Below are 21,823 nucleotides of genomic sequence, written 5' to 3'. Positions count from 1 at the left end.
TTAATCTTTTTATAATTATATTTGCGCACGTGCATGTAAATCTTATAATTAACTAATATTTTTTCTTTTCAAGAAGTTTTGTTTTATCATTGTTTTTTTTTTTGCTAACACGACAGGACTCGCGTATTCCGACAAAGATGGCTGCACAATGTCTTCGCGTATTCACTTGTCTATTTGCGCGTTTACTTGCTCTTTTTCTAATGGCGATAATCGTCTTACTCTGTAATACACAGGCTCATCGTCTTTTAATAATATTGACATCTTTAATCCGACTTCTCGCATTTTTTGGCTCATACTCATCAATTAAAATTTTAACCGCATCTCTACATTCCGTATCCGGTATGTGCATTATGTCTATACTATTTGTTTCATCGAGATCTAAATCTATCTGAGATATCTCACTGAATTCTTTATTTCTTGAATTGTGCTCCGGTGCATCAATGATAATTTTCCCCTCATTTATCGTAATTTTTACAGTCTCTAGAAAATCTGCACCAATAAGCAGGCTGTGTTTCATGAGCGTATCCAAAACGACACAGACAAGCATCGGATAATTCTTATCGTCAATAATTATAATCGTGTTAAATTTGCCGTAAAAGTTACGTTATTTCCTGACCCTATACCGCGAAATCGAATTTCACTTTTCTCTAATTTCAGGGCGCCTATTCTAATATATTGATCCGCGCGTATTAAGCAAATATTGCTCCCGGTGTCAATAAGTACTTCTAATTTTCGGTCGTTAATTGACACTTCTTTCACATATCTTTTTCGGACACTTTGCGTGACAACGTTGGTGTCGCTCACCGTCTTTTGCTGCTTATTGCATTTTGACGCCAGATGTCCACGTCCGCTGCAACTGAAGCACTTCGGTCCTTCTGCCTTCGTCCGCGCTTACATGATTCCGCTGGCCGCAGTTGAAACACCATCTCTCGTTCTGTAGGACCTCCTTCTTGCCCACTCTCTCTGCATCCTGACGACGATTTCTGGATGCCTCCGTCTTTTTTGCGCCATTGGCAGGAAGCTTCTCCTTCAGATTTACTTTTTCGAAGGCTCGCAACAATGATGCCTTCGATGTAAATCCTCCGATGGGTACCTGATCTCTTAGGTTCATCACTGATATACCGTCGATAATATAATCCAGCACCTCGTCCTTGTCAATAGGAACTCGGTTAGCGAGGATTGTCTTTGCGTGAACGTATTTGTGGAACGTCTCACTTCTTTGTCAGACTCTTTGCTCAAAGGTCTTTCTCAACTCTATCTTGTTCGGTCGGTCGTTGAACATCTTACGCAGCTCACTCAACAGATTGTCGACGGCGGACTCTACGTGAGTAGGTTTGGAATGGAACCATTCTATAGCCTTTTTTTTGAGTCTCATACTAATTAAGACTCTGGTATAGCCCTCTGTCAGGCCATACGTCTTCCTTAGCAATGTTAATTGTTGCTTCTACTCTATAATCGCCTCGTGTCTCCGCTGAAATAGTCCAGTAAATCTGCTATGGCCGTTATGCTCAGCTTAGACGACACTATCTCCCGCTCTACTCGCTGCTCTCGGTCGGACACATTTAATCGCTGCATGTCTCGTAGCAACTGTAACTCTGTTCTAGCAAAAGCTAACTCACGATCAGCAAGCTCTTTTTCCCGGTACAATTCAATCTCTCTTTGATAGTTGACGATAATTGGCAAGGCCGCCGTGCTCGTCGCGCTCGTCTCTGGTACTTCCGGAACGTCTTGCATCCACGCTCCATTGGATCTGCTTTGATCAGTTCGAGCGATTAACTCAGCTTTGTTTCCTGTTAGGTTTACCTAAACCTAGATCCTTCAATTTCTCCTTCAACTTGACGATAGTAAAATTACTCAGTTCGTTGCCACTTATTTTATTGTTTTCATTGTTTCTCTCTGTCTCTCACCGTTACTCGCTATCTTACTGTCTCTCGCTGTTTCTTGCTGTTTCTCGCTGTTTCTTCTTAACTTGCGGTATTTCAATCGACTGCGTCAATCCCGGCTGGAGCCCCCAAAATTTGTAGGATGTTAAAGATGGAATGATGGGGTATCAACGAATCAGAGTTGAAATATAACAGGCTTTATTGCTAAGAAAGAGTTACACACCAACGTCTCGAATTTTTGTAATGTCGACCATTATTGAGCACCCGCATATATACCGCGCGTTTGGTTCACGCGCTTACGCAACGCTTTAGATCCTGCACGGACGTGTCAGGACATGTCTCAAGAAATATTTCCTACACAAATGGGATATACAAGATATCAAACTAAATAAAGAATACAAGAACTTGTATCTTGCTTTATTCCATCCTTTACTATTACTCTACATTTACATATCATGAAATAATCATTATGCCTTTTATATTTCCTGTAGTAATCATTTTACGTACATGGTAATACACGATCGCGCTACTTCTACATAAAAAAATCAATTCAATTCATAATTTTCGTTAATATTAACAATAAAGATCTATAATTACAACACAATACTGATATAGCATAAAGGCACGTAACAAAGGGTTGAGAGCAAACTATCTTTATTTCTATTTTTTCTGACTGTTGCGGCGTACATCCTAGCGCGGCATAAATACCGACTTTACCCTATATAAAATCGTGAGCTATACAGGGTGAATTTGAACGACCTATGTATTTCTGCAAAGACGTGTTTTTGGGTAAATTCTGAGACGATTTTTTCTATATGAAAATTTTGTCCAACGCTTTCTTTTTCAATTATAAGAAGATAAAGTTAGCGAATCACGGGGCCATGTAGACATGGTAGATAGAGATGGCGCAACTTACCGTCCGACGCGGGCGCTTACGCAGGGCACGCAGGGCGATCAACTGTCTAACAATGAGAATTATTCTATCGCATAATAGCATAAAACACATACGCACACGCGCGCAAACACACATACAAACTTCTCTCTCTCTCTCTCTCTCTCTCTCTCTCTCTCTCTCTCTCTCTCTGGGTTGGTAGAGGAGGAGGGAGCGTAGCGGTGTTCGTCTCCAACCTCCTTATGACAAAAATTGTGCATCAGTCAGAGGAAAAATATTGCGGCAAGTCCGAATATCTGTTAGTCGAGGTATTGAATAAGTATTTCAAGCTCCTAATTGCGGTAGTTTATAGACCTCCTCATTGCGACTTTGTCTCCCAGGTTCAGGAGGTTTTTCTGGATATTTCAGCTTTTTATAAGCACTCGGTCATCTTTAGTGACTTCAATACGAATCTAAGTTTCAACTTGTTCCACTCCGAGTAAATCAAATCGTTCATCGTATCCTCCGGTCTGTATTGTGTGCCTACTCATTACACCGGACGTCCTCCACTACCTTAGACTTATGCATCATAGACGATGAAGAGAACCTTGTTTTGTTCCAGCAAAGGAACGCCATTTTTCTTTTTGCGCACGACTTGATCAAAATTGAGTATAAAGTTAAGATTGTTTGGCATGCTGGTGGATCCAAGAGAGCCAGAGACTTCTACAGACAGCAATCTACTCTTTTTGGTGGAGGAACTAAATAAGCACTTCACTGCATGTATGGAATTTGCTGCTGGGTCGGAAAGGCTGGATGTCATATATCTGGGGGAGGAGATTTACAGTGACTTCAAATTTTATTGGCTTGATGTGCTATCTTAGGATATCATCGAGACTCTCCGTAAAGACAGATCTGCGGCTATTGGATATGATGATATCTTGCGTGACCTCATTGCAGGAGCTATACCATGTGTATGCTTTCTATCTTGCATATATTTAATTTTAGCTTTGTAAACGGGATATTTCCTCAGCTCTGGAAATTGGCTGTTGTCTGCCCTATACCAAAGATCAAATGCTCGTCACAGTTTGGCTACTACCGCCCTATCTCATTATTTTGCTGTATCTCAAAGGCTCTGGAGCGTGTTGTCACGGCTCAAATCTCCGACTTTATGAATGATGCGGACTTGCTTGACTCTTATCAATTGGCGTACAAGACGGGCTCTACTCAGACAGCTCTCCTCCGAGTGTTGGATAACGTCAGGTGCGCGGTGGGTGAACGTTGAGTTACCATCATGGTATTTTTTTACTTCACCACGGTTTTTGGCTGTATTAATCATCATTTTCTCATAAACAAACTTAGAGGTCTTAATTTTTTGTGCACTGCTTTGCGCTGGATATGCTCTTACTTCGACCACAGAAGCCAATCTGTCCGCGACCCGATTTTGAGTACAATTTCTACGCAGATCTGTGTATACTGACCGAGGCGTGCCTCAAAAATCTGTCCTGGGACCACTGCTGTTTGTTCTGTATTTAAATGACTTCGGACATGCACTGTAAATACAATTTCTACGTTGATGATCTCATTTATACTCACGTTGATCCGAACGTGCGTTCAACTAATAAACGAAGATATCAGAAGTATCATCGCCTGGGAATTCGACAATGACCTGATGATTAACCCCAAGAAGATGTCCGTTATGATCATGGGTACTGCGAGATATATAAATGGGTTCACGTCCGAGGAGTTTCCTTGTGTCGTCGCCAACAATACTCCGATGCTATACTGCAAATCCGTTGTGTGTTTGGGTCTTTGCATTTTCAACATTCTTTCATGGAACAATCAGACCATTAGGATGACCATTAGGTGCACTCGGCTCTCTATCAGTTAAAGTTGTTTAAGCAGCTGATACCTCAATTTCTCAAGATTAGGTTGATGTAGACGCTCATTCAACTAATACTGGACTATTGCTGTTGTATCTTAACAAATGCGACGGGGGAGCAGGATCTCCTCCTACACAGAGCTCTTAATGCTGGCATCAAATATATCTTTGAGGTCAGACAAGATGCGTACATTACGAAATTTTATGAGAGACTGCAATGGCTCAAGGTGCATACTAGGCATATGTACTTTATTAGATGTCTAACTTATAAGATTTCGCGATCGAAATCTCCAAAAGCACTTTACAGCAGGTTGAAATTTGGGATGTCTTTACACGAACAACAAGAGCATGTGACGATGTTTTGGCTCTCCCAATATGTCGCACTGACTTCCACAAGCGGTCGTTTTGGCTTTTGTATACTGTACGCCGAAACGCTTGCCGCGCGATAAAATACGACACGGGGTCGCGAAGACGCGGGAACCAACACTTAGTCTTTGCGTCAGGTTACGGATTGTGTATATTACGCGTTCTTATTTCAAGTGATTTCAAGTCGAGTAATTAACTAATACCAATTAATAATAATGAAGTAATGAAATTGTTCGTTAATCGTTCTTCTGCTATCTATTGAGTGTGTGAGTAAATCCGTGAGTGTTACAAGTTTTCTGAATTTTTAAGGGAGAAACAAATGTTGTGTATTTCTTGACATTAATTTGTCACATAGGAACGTAAGTGGTCGTTATGCTACTTCTCCACGATCGTCAAATTCATTCAAGTTACAAGTAAAAACGTCGAATCTGTACAAGGTAAGTGACAGAGAGAGAGAGAGAGAGAGAGAGAGAGAGAGAGAGAAAGAGACTGACTGACTAACTGACTGACTGACTGTCTGACTGACTGACTGACTAACTGACTGACTGATTGAGCTTTTATTAAAACTCTAGGGCGTAGCCTTTTATAAGTTTAAAAACTTACAAAATAATTTGAAGTCAAAGTAACAGAATTAACATAAAAACTAAAAATCAAAAAACATAACAAAATTAATAAAATTGAAGTTACGACAAAAGAAAGAATGAACAAATTAAGAGAAATGACAAATTAAAACTAAATAAACTTATAATAATAAAGAGTAACTTATTGAACTGAATATAACATGAGAAGTAAAATATAAGAAAATGAGTAAGAAAATATTTACAGTGAGGAAATATGTTACGAAGAAGACCGCACGAGAACGGAGTTGCCGCGTACATAACGCTTGCTAGACATGTTCCAAATGCAACGTAAGGGTAGAGGAAAATAATAGAATAATAAGTAAAATAAAAAATATAAAAAATATAAAAAATTAAAAGTAAAGAAAAACAATAGCGTTTGTAACGCTTGCTTGACATGCACGGGACTCACTTAGATAGGCCCGCGCAAATCCCACAGCATCTAACAGACTCAGAGGCGAAATAGGGACCAAAACTCAGTATTGCGCCCCCGACGCAATAGATATATGAAAACAAGCGCTTGAACGTACTGATTAAGGTGGCCTCTCTGATGAGAGGAGGGAGGGTGTTCCACACTGTGCAGTTGAGAGAAAAGAATTTTTGTACGTGGAGGTTCTACAAGAAGAGGATTGCCAGGTCAAGGGAGGTGGAAGGAGAGGAGCATAAATATGATAGAGGACGGTGGAGAGGACGAAGGTTTTTAAAGAGATAAGGGGGGAGGAGGTGCATGTGATATTAAAGAGGAGACAACAAGTGAGGTACTGATGACCTCCGTCATCAGAGTTCAGCCACCCCAACTCATCATAATACCCAGAAATGTGCTCGTTTTTACGTAGGCTGTAGATGAATCTAATGCACAAGTTCATTAGGCGTCTAATTTTTAATCTCTGCTGATCCGCGAGATCTGTAAAGAGAGCTGCGTAATAGTTAAAGACGGAAAAAATGATAGTGAACACAAATCGTGATCGGGGGTTGAGGGTGAGGCTGCTATTGAAGGCCTTCAAGCGTCACAAGATACCTTTGACGCGATTAGACATACAGCGCCACTGCTCAGCCCAATTGAGAGTATTGCTCAGAGAGATACCGAGGTTAGTAGCTTTACCGGTTAGTAACTTTATTGATGAGTTTGATTGGAACTCCGTTGAGCTCCAACTGAATACGGGAGAGAGGGAAGGTGTTAACGTACCTCGTGCTCCCCAACAGCATGGCCTTTGTTTTATGCCCGTTAAGGCTAAGGTGGTTGCCTGAAGCCCACAGCTCCAGCGCGGCAATTTCCTGCCTAAGGAAAAAACGAGAGAGAGAGATTGATTGATTGACCTTTATTTTAGTTTTCACAGCTATTTCTTGTACACAATTATTATACATAACTATATATTAACATTAACTGATACATATTCTTTTAACAATCTCTTAAACGCTATTATTTCTCTACATTGTTTAATTACAGTGGGTAAAGCATTATACATTTTTATACTACCATAAAAAAGGCTTTTTGAGCATTTCTAGTTTTATTTTACGAAAAGTTACTACTAAATTTCCTGTCTGCTTTGTCTATCGCATTTTCCTCCCACTATTTCTATTTTATTGTTTAACGCCTCTGAAGCTATGCCATTTAATATTTTAAAGATAAATACATTAACATTATAACAGAACCGTTGTGTTATAGACAGAAACTGTGAGGCATATAGCATGTGTTCAATTTTGTTAAATCTATTGCACTGCAGAATTACTTTCATGGCACGGTTTTGGGCTATCTAAAGTTTATTCAATTTCGTTTCATCCATTCCAACTAATAGAGTAGTACAGTATTCAAAATGAGGCGTTATAAAAGACTTGTACACAATCTAGTATATGCTAATAAGAAGTTACCTATTCTAATTAAAAATTTTTCCTTATTTTCTTAAGTACATAATCGCAGTGGTCTTGAAATCTAAGTCTATCATCTAGCATTATACCTAAATATTTCATGGTTTTTTTTCTACTCGTTCTATTTCAATTCCATTCAGACACTTCACGGCAGTATTACCTCTTAATTCTTTTCTAATACTTCTATCATATATTTTGTTTTACCTGCGTTCATTTTTAACTTATTTATATTTATCCAATGTTTGATTACATTAAAAACCGTATTCATTTTTACCTCTACATCCGCACTTTTTCCACTTACATATATAAACATGTTTATCTGCAAACATTTTTATATTGTACCCTTCTGGACAGACTTCAATTATATCATTTATACTATAAATAGCAAAGGTCCTAGTACTGAACCTTGTGACACTTTATATTCTGTAGACAATAATTTAGACTGTTGAATATGCCCAACATGGAGTCACCGATCTATCGCGGCGGTAGTAACTAACCTATCAATAGTTAATCCACCAATCACGCGTCGTCCGGTTTGATCAAGATCGCGCGCTCGCGGAATCGATGTGACTCTCTTTCACTTACTTACTTATGTCCGTTGACTACACGCTTTCTGTAACGGCGTTCTCTCACCTGTGTCTTTTTATAATAAAGCCTTTCTATATACGCAAGGTACATCTACTGCCCATTAATAATCCCATCAGGTTATGGGCCCAGCTACGTTCTGATATTGCGCGTAGTAAAGTAGACAGTGTGCATAGAAGAAAATTCAGGACGAACCTAACCTCATCCTGCAATCTCAGTATTGAGAGGAGGACGCCTCGCTTCTGCGAGATTGACAGAAGGAACATTTCATACAGAGCGTAACGACTCGATCTAGAGCCATGACGACGGACAGAGATTTGAACTTTTCAAATTTAATGGTAATAACTTCACACTGTGGAAGGACATGTTGGACACGGCGCTCACGGTAAAAGGACTGCTCGGGTATACGGATGGCACTATTCCAAAGCCGACATCAGAGAATCAGGTGAGCAATTGGCTGAAGAAAGATGCGGAAATCAGGTTGTATGTCAAGATGTCCGACCCGTATAAGCCTCTATTGCTTGGATGCAACACATCCAAGGATGCCATTGATAAGTTGTCGCAGGCATACAATATTACTTCAGAAATTGCGAAGCAAACTTTGTGGTAGAAATTCTTCGAACACTCCATGGTACCGCGTGAGTCCATGGCTAGTTACCTGGCATCTATCGAATTGCTCGCCAAGCAATTACGGGACGCAGGAGAAACCGTAAGTGATAAGTGTATTACAACTCAGGTATTGAGATCACTACCAGATAAGTATCGTAGTTTGCGTCAGTTGTTTAAAATGTTGGAAACAACACGCAAAACCATGGCATCCCTTACTGAAATGTTATTACAGGAAAATGCGGAATTTACGGCACGTGATGAAACTAAGACGGCATTTAAAACCAAAGTACGCATGCGTCAAACGCATACTTTTAAGAGTAACAGTGCAGGATCAACAAGCGGCGATAAAGCCGGAAAACCGAAGTGCTGGACATGCGAGCAGGAAGATCACATGAAATTGCCCCAAACAAAAACAACGACCACTGAAGGCGGAAAACACATCTCAGGACAAAGAAGATAACTCCAAGCGCCAAGTCTTTAGTGTCACTACTACAAGAGATGACACGGAAGACTATTTTATAGCGGATTCAGCAACATCGATGCATATGTAAAGACGTCGAATTATTTAATTCTATAGACGAATCACGAACGCAGATAAAAGTCGCGAACAAGCAGTACATGCAAACAGTAGGATGTGGTACTATCAACATTCTAGTTAATATCAACGGCAATCGAATTTCAAAGCAACTTAAAGATGTGCTGTATTGTCCGGAACTGGATAATAATTTGTTTTCATTGTCCGCTATGAGACGACAAGAATTCGATATGAATACACAAGGTGATCGAATGTACATCACAAAGGATAACGCCGTAGCTGTTACTGCCAAATTTGATGGTAATATGTATCTAATGGATATGAAAATTGAGAAGCGTGAAAAGTGCTATTCGGCTGGAATGAATAATTTACACACATACCGTCAACGCATGGGACATGTTAATGTCACAACGCTGTTAAAAACAGCAAAGTCAGATGCTGTAATCGGTCTGAAAAAAGTGAAGGTAGCGGCAGAAAAATTCCAATGCGACGCATGCAGCCTGGGAAAACAAACGAGACAACAACATCCTCCGGTACAATCTCAAATCATTTTACCGCTGGAAATTATACATAGCGATGTATGCGGCCCAATGCCCACATCTTCGCCTAGTGGCTCACGATATTTCGTAGTTTTCAAGGACGAATGCACCGGATATCGCACAGTATATACAATGCGGCACAAATTAGACATTTTGGATCTTTGGAAGAGATTTGTTGCTATGGCGGAACGAAAAACGGCGAACGCAAAACAAAGGCTATTAGATCGAATAACGGACTCGAATATGATAACCAGTACATGAGGACGTTCAATCAAGAATGTGGTATTAAGTATGAATTCTCAGCATCGTATACACCCAAATCTAACGGCAGAGCCGAACAAGAAATAAGAACACTTGTTAAATGTGCAAGGACGATGCTCATTGGCAGCGGTCTACCGGAAGAGTTATAGAGTGAAGCAATACAATGCGCAGCGTACATTCTCAATCGGACGGTTAGCAAAAATGATAAAACGCCTTTCAAACTATGGTTCAAACGAAAGCCTAATGTCACCCGCATCAAAACATTCGGATCAGTTGCCTTCATGACAATACCAAAAATACAAAGAAAAAAATGGAACAAAAAATCTCAGAAATTAATTTTGTTGGTCGGATATGATCAAGAAAGTCAAAATTACAAGCTTTGGGATATCGAGAAACGACATTGAAATTCCTCGAGACGTAATAATACGTGACGGCGTTATGTTAACTGATGCTAAAAAGACTAATACTTATAATATCTGGTTACTTAACGAAAACGAAATACAAGCGCAGACACTCAGACTACCGATCGGAACCTAGATGATACAACTGAATCAAAGAAGGGAGAAAACTTACATGACGGTTTACCGCATACATCAACGCCTAACACGTCAAACTCGCAGCTGTGGTCAAAAGATCAAACACTACGCATTGGATCAAACAGATCGAGGTAATCGTATCGAGTACGACGAGCACGGAACAGCGCACGCCGTGGAGGATAAAGATCCCAAGCCAATGGCTCTCATCGCAACGATCAATTATTCTATCTGCTTTGAAGAATCGATCGATTATGAGAACGCACAACAGTCACCAGAATGGCGGGCGGCTATGGAGGACGAAATTCAGAGGTTGAAAAAAAACGAAACATGGGTATTACGCAAACTTCCACCGGGAGAACGAGCATTTCCAAACAAGTGGATATTTAAAATAAAACACAGTCCGGATGGAAATGTCACGCGTTATCGTGTACGCCTTGCATGAGCAGGCGGACATAGGCAACGTCAAGGTATAGAATACGATCAAGTCTTTAGCTCGGTAGTACGTTACGATTCAATAAAAATACTACTAGCGATATCAGCTCAATTTAATATGCGTATCATTCAATTTGATATAAAATGTGCTTACATTTACGGGGACATAGACAAAATTATATACATGAAACAACCGTTAGATTTTATAGACCTAGTTCAACCGAATTTAGTATGTTTATTACAACGTTCTCTATATAGATGTAAAAGCGGACGATGCTGGAATCAAAAGTTTGTAGCCTTTATGATAGAGCTCGGTTTCATGCAAATTAATGCTGATAGTTGTGTTTTTATAGCACATATAAAGAACGAACATACTGTGTCTTATATACTACTATGTCGACGATGGGTTGATAATTTCGTTATCCGAGAAAGTTATTAAATTTGTTACAAATCATCTTGAAGCAAGATTTGAAATCAAAATAGCACCTGTAAATGAATTTGTAGGCATGCAAATTTTTCAGGATCGTGAAAAACAATTACAGTTTCGCAAACAAATTACATACATTTATTGTTAACGCGCTTTGGAATGTCGGATGCAAACCCAATTGGTACACCAATAAACTCAAGTACACAATTAACAAAACTGAAAAAGAAAACGTTGCAACCAAGCGTACCATATAGACAAGCAATAGGCGTTCTACTCTTTATAGCTATGGTTAGCAGACCTGATATAGCTTTCGCGGTAGGACAATTATCCAGATATTTATCACATTTTGATCAATCGCATGGATTGCTGTTAAACACGTTATGCGCTATCTACTTGGAACAGCAGACTACTCTCTCACATATCGCGCTAAAGATAGTGCTATACAAATTACTGGCTATATAGACGCTGATTTTGCCGGCTGTCTCGGTACCCGGCGATCTACGACAGAATTTGATTTTATAATCAATGGAACAGCGCTAACGTGGAGCTCGTAAAGACAAAGTATAGTATCGTTAAGCATTATAAACTCAGAATACATAGCGCTAGGGACGGGTGTGAAAAACGCCATTTGGATTTCTAATTTCTTAGAAGAACTTGATTATAATTGTTTCTTATTCTAATAGCTAATCGGAGCACTATTCAACTAGCGTCTAACCCGGAGTTCCATCGCCGCACTAAACATTTAGATGTGCATCACCATTTTGTACGAGAAATAGTTAAACGTGGCGTTATCTCTATTAATTATGTGCCAACGGAGAAAAATATTTCCGATATTTTCACTAAGAATTTAACTGAAACTAAGCTACAAAGACTATGTATTATGTTAGGACTGTACAATTCCAACAATGTTGGCGCGAGTGGAGGTGTTGAATATGGCGCGCCCAACATAGAGTCATCGATCTATCGCGGTGGTAGTAACTAACCTATCGATAGTTAACCCACCAATCACGCGTCGCTCGGTTTGATCGAGATCGCGCGCTTGCGGGATCGATGCGACTCTCTCTCACTTACTTACTTATATCCGTTGACTACACGCTTTCTGTAACGGTGTTTTCTTGCCTGTGTCTTTTTTTATAATAAAGTAAATAAATTAAATATTAAATAAATTAAAAATATTAAATAAATTTTTTTATAATAAAAATCTTTATATACGCAAGGTACCTCTGCTGCCCATTAATAATCCCATCATAGACCATATCTGATTCAATCGTTGTTTTTTCCTATTACGTAAGTATGATTTGAATTATTCTAAGGCCACTGTTTTAATTCCGTATTGATATATTTTTTCTAACAATCTTTCTCTATCTATTGTTTCAAACGCTCTCTTAAGATCCATGAATATTACTCTTACCATTTTTTCTTTGCTTACTATTAATTTCCATTCGTCTATGACAGATGAAATCGCTGTTTCACACGAATAATATTTTCTAAACCCCGGCTGATGCTCCGTTATACTACCATTTGTTTCGAACTATGTTTCAAGTTGTTTTTTTACTACTAATTTTAGCACTTTCTCATATATTGATAACATATTAATAGGCCTATATTCGCTCGCTTTTTTGGTTTTATCTATCTTTGGGATTGTGTATTATAGTAGAAGTTTTCCAACCTTCCGGACCGTGACTTCTTAACGAATTGTTTACTAAGATTGCAAATTCTTCTTTTATTACAGAAAAAACTACCTTCAATATATCACTAGTTATCCCCTCTTCCGTACCTTTCTTTTTTAGTAATCCCATAACGACTTCTTCTAGCTGCTCTATTGTAACAACCTCAAAACTTTCCATAATTCCTTTGTTTTCGATAGTATAAATAGTTTTCTTATTTATATTCAACCAATATTCTATTATATCACTGCCGGATCTATCAACCTTTATAGAATTTGTTATACTATTAATATTTTGTATATGATATAAAATAAATTTATCAGCTATGTTGCACTCTTCAGTATCACCTAAAATCTCAAAATCTATATTTCCTACTTTCTTTATACCTACTGGCTTGCCCTTAATTATTTCTTTCAAGGTTTTCCACATAGTTGTAGGATTTTTTTTATTAAGATCTAGAATACTTTCTGTTTAAAAAAGGAGCGCTTCGATGCTGCATCGGTAAAAAAGTTTGCTCAGCAATCTGTTAACGCTTAAGGAGGCGCTTCGGTTGCCTCGACGAGGGTGGGGGTAATTCTCGGTTAGCGATTTATGCCGTCACAAAAATCTCGCTCTCTCTCTATGACTTTCATGGCTGGCGGATCGCATCCGAACTTTTCTCTACTGTGAAATTCCTATTGTGCATGCAAGTTTCATTCAAAAGGAATTAAAGATCCTCAAATGACTATATAGAAGGTGGCAAATTTCAACTATCTACGAAAACCTCCCGCAGTAAGATAAAGAAAGAATTGTTTCAATTCTTTCACCAGGTCAGTAGTTCGTTTGCGAACCACGAGGGTCCGACAAACACCTGTCGCCATCTTTCTCATTTGTCTGAAGAACTACACGGTCTTACAGACAAATTACTGCAAATACGAATGTTCGTTAGAAGATCTTACAGTTTTACTAATATTCACTTTTTGAAGAGTTTGTCTGAGGATCTGCAAGATCCGTCAGACATAATTATCAATCTCTCAAAGTTTTCTAGTTGTTTAGATAATTTCTTGTGTTTAATCTCGAGATAGAAATGACGATATCTTGAATCGTTCGAGTGGTCACGTGACTCAAGTTGCGAAGTCTCTTTCTCTTTTCTCTCGGTCACTCGCTTGCCCTCTCTCTCTCTCTTTCTCTAGTTAATATACGTACATCTCTCTCTGTTTCAAGTGCATACATCTATCTCTTGCTGCGTGCAATTGAAAGGATTTCTCTATCTCTTTCTTTCACAAGTGAGGAAGTCTCTCCTAGTCTTTATTTTAATTTTCAGGCGTTCGTGCATTACATTTGAATCAGTCAAGTTTTCTTTTTTTTTTGTTTTCTTTCAGCCTTTATCCTTAACAAAACTTTAGCCATATTATAATTATTTACATTTTGAGAATTAATATTCATTTTATTTAAATAAATTATTGTTATTTGCTTTTACTGTGTCTTGTTTCTCTCGCCGCTGCCTCTCCACGAAATAATTTTTACGTTTAAATAAGATCGATTTCAAACACTTTCATAATATTCTTTCTTTTTTTCCCTGATTAATTTTACTACTCTATTTCTTTCAATTTTATATTATAACCAATTTTGTTTGGTATCGTCATACAATGCTTTCCTACATGCCTTATCCCTCCTATCTGCAGCCTTTCTTATCTCGTCTGAGAACCATTTTTTCCCTTCCCATACTTTCGAAATTCTAAATTTTTTCTTTGGTGCCATTATATCTAACGCATCTACTATACTATTAACAAATTTTTTTGCTCTTTTACTCACACCCATACATTCACATTGCCATGCCTGACTTTCCTGTAATTTGTTTTTTACTAATATAACAAATTTATTTTCATCAAATTCTTTGTAATTTTTAGCGCTAAATTCTCTGTATTTACTTTCAATTTTACTCACACTCAACTCAACTTTCAGCCACGCATGGTCCGTAATTTTAAGTTCATGAATTACTTGTACTATTTTATTATTATTTGAGAAAATTAAATCTATAATTGTCCGACTGTCTTTCTTAATTCTCGTCGATTCGTTCACATACTGTTCCATACCCAAGCTTAACATTGTCGTTTGTAATTTTTTTCCATAAAACGAGTTTATCATAAGATCTATATTAAAATCTCCTATTACCATGCATTTTCCCTTTATTACTAACTCCTTTACTATATTTTTAAAAAATCTCATGAAATCTCTATGTGACGCGCTTGGTGAGTGATATATTACCATTACTACTCCTTTATATAATTTTTTTTTTTATTTCTATCGCAGCACATCAGCAATTTGATTCTAACTTTTTTATTAATACTATTTTATATTTAATACACCTTTTTTTATATACATAATATCTCCCCCTGTATTCTTATTTTCGGCATCACATCTAATTACACTGTAACCCGGCACATTCACTTCGCTGTCTTCAATCTCACTAATCAGCCTGGTCTCCGACATTGCTATCATCATAGGCTTTATTCTCTTCATAACCTGATGCTGAAATTCATCTATATGCGCTGTCAAGCTCTGCGCATTTGTGTACATTATAATTTCTTCTTTCTTCTGTAGTTGCTATTTTGTATCTTCCCAGCCTGTCTTCCTTTTCCCTTCTTGTAACGATCTCTAAAAAGTCAGATATTCTCGGCTGATGGCTTCATGGTCGTCATTTATCTTCAGATTGTATGTTTTATTTTTGAACATACAATTCGCATTTGCTCTCTTTCGCTGTGTAAACACCCGAGCTATGACTCCCTGCGCATTTGCAGCATGTTTCTTCTCTCGTACAATTTTTAATAATGTGGAAATACCCCCAGCATTTAAAACATCTTTTGACACTGACGTGATTAAATACAGAACATTTCTTCCATCCTATATTTAGTTTTACTTTCTTTAATATCAGCTCATACGTCTTTTCATCTACTTGCATTATTATTGATTTTTCTTCATTTTCTCTTTTTTGATTATTACTCTTTTCTTTGACCATTCTCTTCACAATTCACACATTTATTATATCTATTTTATTTTGCTTCTTAATCGTATTTATAAGTTCACTATCACTTAAGTTTATCTTGTCTCAATTTATATTAATAATTTTTCCTTTGGTTTCGACTGAGACGATTCCATTACTTTATAATTCTCTCCCAACTTAGCTTGTACTGTTTTTTTCAATTTTTTCACCTTTTTTCAGTTTCACATCTCATAATTACTACTCCTTTGGTTCTTTTTTTAATTTTGTTACTCCCATTGCCATATTCTTTATATCCAGCTTTTCTTTTATTACTTTTTTTTGTGTCTTCACTCTTCTGCTGCAATTTCGACTTAAGAATTATAACATTTTCTTTCTTCTTTTTTTTTAACCTCTTCACTGTAGCTTCTCTGTGCTCCTTCCTTTGATCCATATGCTGTATATCATTTTCTTCAAGTTTTCTAGTTTTTGTGTAACATTTCTTAATTCTTCTTAAACTACTTCTCTAATCATTATTTTAATTTTATTTTTATGCAGCGCTTTATCTTACTTTTTTTTACAGTTCTTATAATCTAGTCTATTTTTATATCAATGCCTGACCCTTTACTTCCACTGCTTGTTGTTGTGACCACTTCTGTAAACCCTATAGATCCTGTAGATGATGTCCTATCTCTTCCTGTCGGTGTCGGTACTTTCTCAAAATCAATCAAAATTCTTCAAATGTGGAATTCCTTTACACGCCACGTACTCTTGGTTTCTGTCGAGAACTCTATGCTTATTTACACATCCTGGATGGTCAAAAAGCTCTGGGCAAGTTTCACAATTAACGACTTTGCTCTTAATTGCCTTCCTACATGCCGAGTATCGATACTCTGCATATTCTTCGTCTATGCTGATAATGACCGGCTGAAACCGCTAATATCAGCGTAAGCAATCAGTCACCTGTACTCCACTTTTACACGTCAGCACTATTGTGTCCATGTACAAATGTCTACTGTCTTGTGAGACTTCGATGTCCCGAACAATAAATTTACTGCTCACATTCACAGACCGCCCATATCCCGGCTAGATAACTTTCACAGCTATCCCCGGTCTATGACGGCGTAACTCAAATAACTTATTTTACTTTTCTCACTTTAAACCACTCAAAAGTTATTAAATTTACGGAGAGACTCTCGACACATCTTCACCAAGAGGGAGAGAGAGGAGGGAGGGAGGTACGTGTGCGCATGTGTGCGCGTGTGTGCATGTGTGTGCGCGTATGCGTATATGTTTTATGCTTTTATGCGATATAATATTTTTCATTGTCAGACAGTTGTAAGAGTGATCGTAAGAGTGCTCCACGTAAGCGCCCGCGTCGGACGGTGAGTTGCGCCGCCTCTGTCTACCATGTCTACATGGCCCATGATTTAATAACTTTATCCTTTTATAATTCAAAAAGTAAGCGTTGGATAAACTTATAGTACAGGAAAAATCGTTTTAGAATTTACTCACGAACACGTCTTTACAGAGACACATGGGTCGTTCTGAATCATCCTGTATATACATAATACTAATGTGCATAAAAGTCGTTCTACATTAGTTGCATCGTAGCATTGCAAGTGTTATTATGGGGTTAATGTAAAACCATGTACATAGGAATATACTCCCATGTCCATGTGTAGAACCAGGCTAAAACGCAAGTGCTTGCGTGCGTGCGTGCGTGCGTGCGTGCGTGCGTGCGTGCGTGCGTGCGTGCGTGCGTACGTGACTATATGTTTGTTAATATGTTTTTTATATGTTTATTAAATAAATCCATTGATATAATTATTTGCAGCACGCCAATGATGGACCTTCTAGTGCAGATCGCGACGGCTCACAAATTGATAGCTTCGAGTTACACCTTGCAAGCGATCGGCGAGTGTGACTTGATTCTACCTCATCATCCCAATACTCCTATAGGAGCACTGGATGTTCTTCAGGTAATTTTAACTATTTTTATATTTTTATTTACACACACATATGCGCGCGCGCGCACGCACGCACGCACGCACGCACACGCACACGCACACGCGCACGCACACACACACACACCCACACAAGAATGATACATTGCTTCTTAACCATACACGCATACACAGAAAAAACAATATACACGAGCGCACCCGCGCACGCGCACACGCACGCATGCATGCAACACACACTTTATTAATTTTATATCTGAAACACATGCATTTACAAGGGAACTACTATAATTTAATAGTAATGTCATAAATAAAAGAATGATATAAAATCATAAAATATTATTGTACTCGACGAGACGAGCACACAAAACACTCGCAAAGAGAAGAACAAACGCATAACACAAAATTATTAGACACTCTTTTATAAAAAAGAACACTGACTCTAATCAAATGACTTTATACAATAAAACCATAACGGAATTATTCAGAATATCTCTTAACGGCTCCGCGTTCCGAAACAGAACAAAAGCCGGCCGCGTTTCTAATCGATGTTCCTTTGGCCAGTTTCTCAAGCTTAGCCAAAGAACGGGCATAACAATATCATAAACAATATAAATAATATTCTAATTTAATAACGCAACTACTTACTTTGCTGGCTTGTGGATAACTTTTAATGACGGATCATATCTAATGTACAGGGTGTCCTATTTTAAAAAACGCATCTCAATAATTCTTCAATGAAGCATTTTCAGTAAAAATGATTTAAACAAAAATTACATGGTTTCAAGGAGGTCATAAGATGGTGTCATTAACTTGACCATGAATAGTTGCTTGAAGGTCACGTAAAGGACACCTTCAATTTTTTTAATGGGATTGACTACTTTTTATTACATATTCTTGCAGCTTATCTCGAGACCTTTTCAAAACACTACAAGAAAGTTTGTTTTTGTTAATTACTTTTCGAGTTGTAAAGCTTGAAAGCTACGGTATACTGTAACTTTTAAGCGTCATAACTCAGAAAGTACTCAACAAAAATAAACTTTCTTATAGTGTTTTGGAATGGTCTCGAAATAAGCTATAAGAATATGTAATAAAAAGTAGGCAGTTCTATTTTAAAAATTGACGGTGTCCTTCACGTGACTTTCAAGCAACTATTCAAGATCAAATTAATGACATCATCTTATAACCTCTTGAAACCATGCAACTTTTGTCGAAAATATTTTTACTGAAAATGCTTCATTGAAGAATTATCGAGGTGCGTTTTTTAAAATGGGACACCCGGTATATGCTTTTTTGTAATCCTTGTATTCGAATTGCGCGATACAGGACCACGTCTTAATCCCCCATTTTTCCCTATAAGTGTACACGCAACAGCAGGTGTCCCTCTGCGCTGACGCTCGACTGCCGCACACACGCGAAACCGCGCACGTACGTGTTTCGTGGCAGCGTGACGGAGGTTGGGGTGCGGGCAGAAAGTAGGGGGCGTTTCGATAGCGCATCTTTCTCGCTCGACGTTGGGTCGTGAGAGAAGACACAAATCGACGTGCTACCATGGAGAAACTCGGTGTCCCTTGCTATGCGCCTATACGGCGATATACGGGATACCACGGTTGGTCGCGCGCTGTTTTACTTTTTAATTGCATAAAGAAATTTACTCGGATACAAAGATTTGTTTGAAAAATAATGTAAATAGAATTATGATTTTTAATAATAAATTAAAATTATGTCATCACGTCAATACAGCTTCAATTTATGAGACTGTTACTTTATGTCGAGATTTAATTTTAATTAATTAATGAAACCTGTAAATCTCTTAAACAATTACTTATTAAAATAATCTGTATTAAAAAATAATTTTAATTTGATTATTTTAATAAGTAACTGTTTAAAGAGATTTACAAGTTTCATTAATTAATTAAAATTATCTTGACATAAAGTAACAGTCCCATGAATTGAAGCTGTATTGCCGTGATGACATAATTTTAATTTATTATTAAAAATCGTAATTCTATTTACATTATTTTTTAAACGAATTTTCGTATCCGAATAAATTTCTTTATACAATTAAAATTTAAAACAGCGCGCGACCAACCATAGTATCTTGTATACCGCTTGTATAGACGCATAGCAAGGGGCACCGAGTTTCTCCAGCACGTCGATTCGTGCCTTTTCTCTCAATCCAGCGGGAAGATGCGCTATCAAAACGCTTCCCACTACTTTCTGCCCGCACCTTAACCTCCGCCGCACTGCAAAACACGTACATGCGCGGCAGCCGAGCGTCAGCGCAAAAGGACACCATTTCTGCCGGTGCGTGTACTTTCTTTATAAACACCTATTTGACACATTTGATTTTATTTTTAAAACTAGGAACTATTTTTTGTACAATTAATGATTGGAAAATAGGCTAATGAGAGTCAGCATGGGTTAAAGAGCGCAATTACATGTATCAATATTAAATCACTTATTCAATTCAAAATTATACAACAAACTCTTTGACCCGCGCTTACTCTCATTAGCCTACTTTCCAATCATTAATTGTATTTAAATTTTGAGAGTCCAGAACTAATTAATTGTATTTTTTGTACAGAAAAGGGAACAATTTTTAACTTTTATAGATTATATGTATGATAGATTATATTTATACATTTTTAAAAATATGAGTAATTCCTATTGTTTGCAAATGTGTCTATTATAAATATAAATCGTATTTGTTTTTGCAATTTCCTTTATTTTTCACGAAAGAAATCCAATTGGTATAACTAAATACCCGCAATTTATATCACGATAAAACAACCTAGACAACTCGTTTAAAAGACATTTGAAACATGTTTTAAAGATTTAAAGATGTCTTTTGGTCATCTTTAAAACATCAAATGTTGTCTGAAAATATCTAATTTTCCGAAACTCTTATAACTAACATATCGACATAATTTGTGAAGCGATTAAAACCGTTTCTTTATTTTGTGTATGTTTTAGGTTAAATTACTTCCCAAGCAGGGTATATGCGTACCGCGTAAAAAGAAACAAGCTAATCAACCTTTTGAAACGACATTTAGATTACAGGTAAGGTATATATGCCTGAAAATTTTACGCAATTAATATTAATCGCAGTTAGTATTGATTTAAATTATTTATTTTATTAATCGTGTGAAATGAAACATCAATTCTAACCCTCAGCTGACACTATATTGGCTGTAATATTTATTTTGCCACTCCTGGGTGTATGTCACCCGACCATTTTAAATAACGTATATCTCGACATGTAATGTATAGAGTTTAAACATTTTTTCTTAAACACGAAAATAGAAGACTTGTGTCAGTCACAGCAATTCTTGGTGCCGAATAATAATTTTTAATTTTTCACAATTTTCAGTTTAAACTGCGCGCTTTATATTCGTTGGACTTGAAACATAATCATAAAACCGAAATAATAATATAGTGTCCCAGATCATTGTATACAAGTTATCACGATGAGGTACAAGGGGTGTCCATAAATTAAGGTCTCCAAGGCCGCGTCGTAACGAACAGCGCTAGGCGAAATCCGACAATACGATCGTGTTCCTTGGTTCTTCTTTCACAAAATACCGCTTGGTAGAGCTCACTCGGACGCTCAGTTTTGGCACAGAAGCCGTTCGCGATAAAGGGGACGCTTGCCGCTTCCGCTAAGTGCGAACTTTGTTCTATAAAATTTTTGAACTTTAAGGGCACTACCCTGGTTGAAATTTATCGCCAGTTGACAGCCACATGTGGAGAAAAGCCGATCTTGAAGCAGTAGCTCCTCCACCTTTGCCACCGTTTCGTCCGAGATCGAGGGCTTTCCTCATCGT

General features: G+C 37.7%; 1 protein-coding gene across 5 annotated transcripts in view; it reads left to right on the top strand.

Moving 5' to 3' along the window:
- The window catches only part of LOC105207374 (cordon-bleu protein-like 1), a 245,652-nt gene that overhangs the window by 131,815 nt on the left and 92,014 nt on the right, over positions 1 to 21,823 (top strand). For all 5 annotated transcript variants that reach the window (XM_039445739.1, XM_039445736.1, XM_039445737.1 and 2 more), the window contains 2 exons: positions 17,870 to 18,014; positions 20,973 to 21,059. In XM_039445739.1, the coding sequence (XP_039301673.1) occupies positions 17,870 to 18,014; positions 20,973 to 21,059 (232 nt within the window). The remainder of the gene's footprint in view (positions 1 to 17,869; positions 18,015 to 20,972; positions 21,060 to 21,823) is intronic.

The sequence above is a fragment of the Solenopsis invicta genome, chromosome 2 (genome assembly GCF_016802725.1).
Source record: "Solenopsis invicta isolate M01_SB chromosome 2, UNIL_Sinv_3.0, whole genome shotgun sequence".
Classification (NCBI taxonomy): Eukaryota; Metazoa; Arthropoda; class Insecta; order Hymenoptera; family Formicidae; genus Solenopsis; species Solenopsis invicta.
Note: the sequence above shows the minus strand (reverse complement) of the source record. Positions and strands in the feature narration are given on the sequence as shown.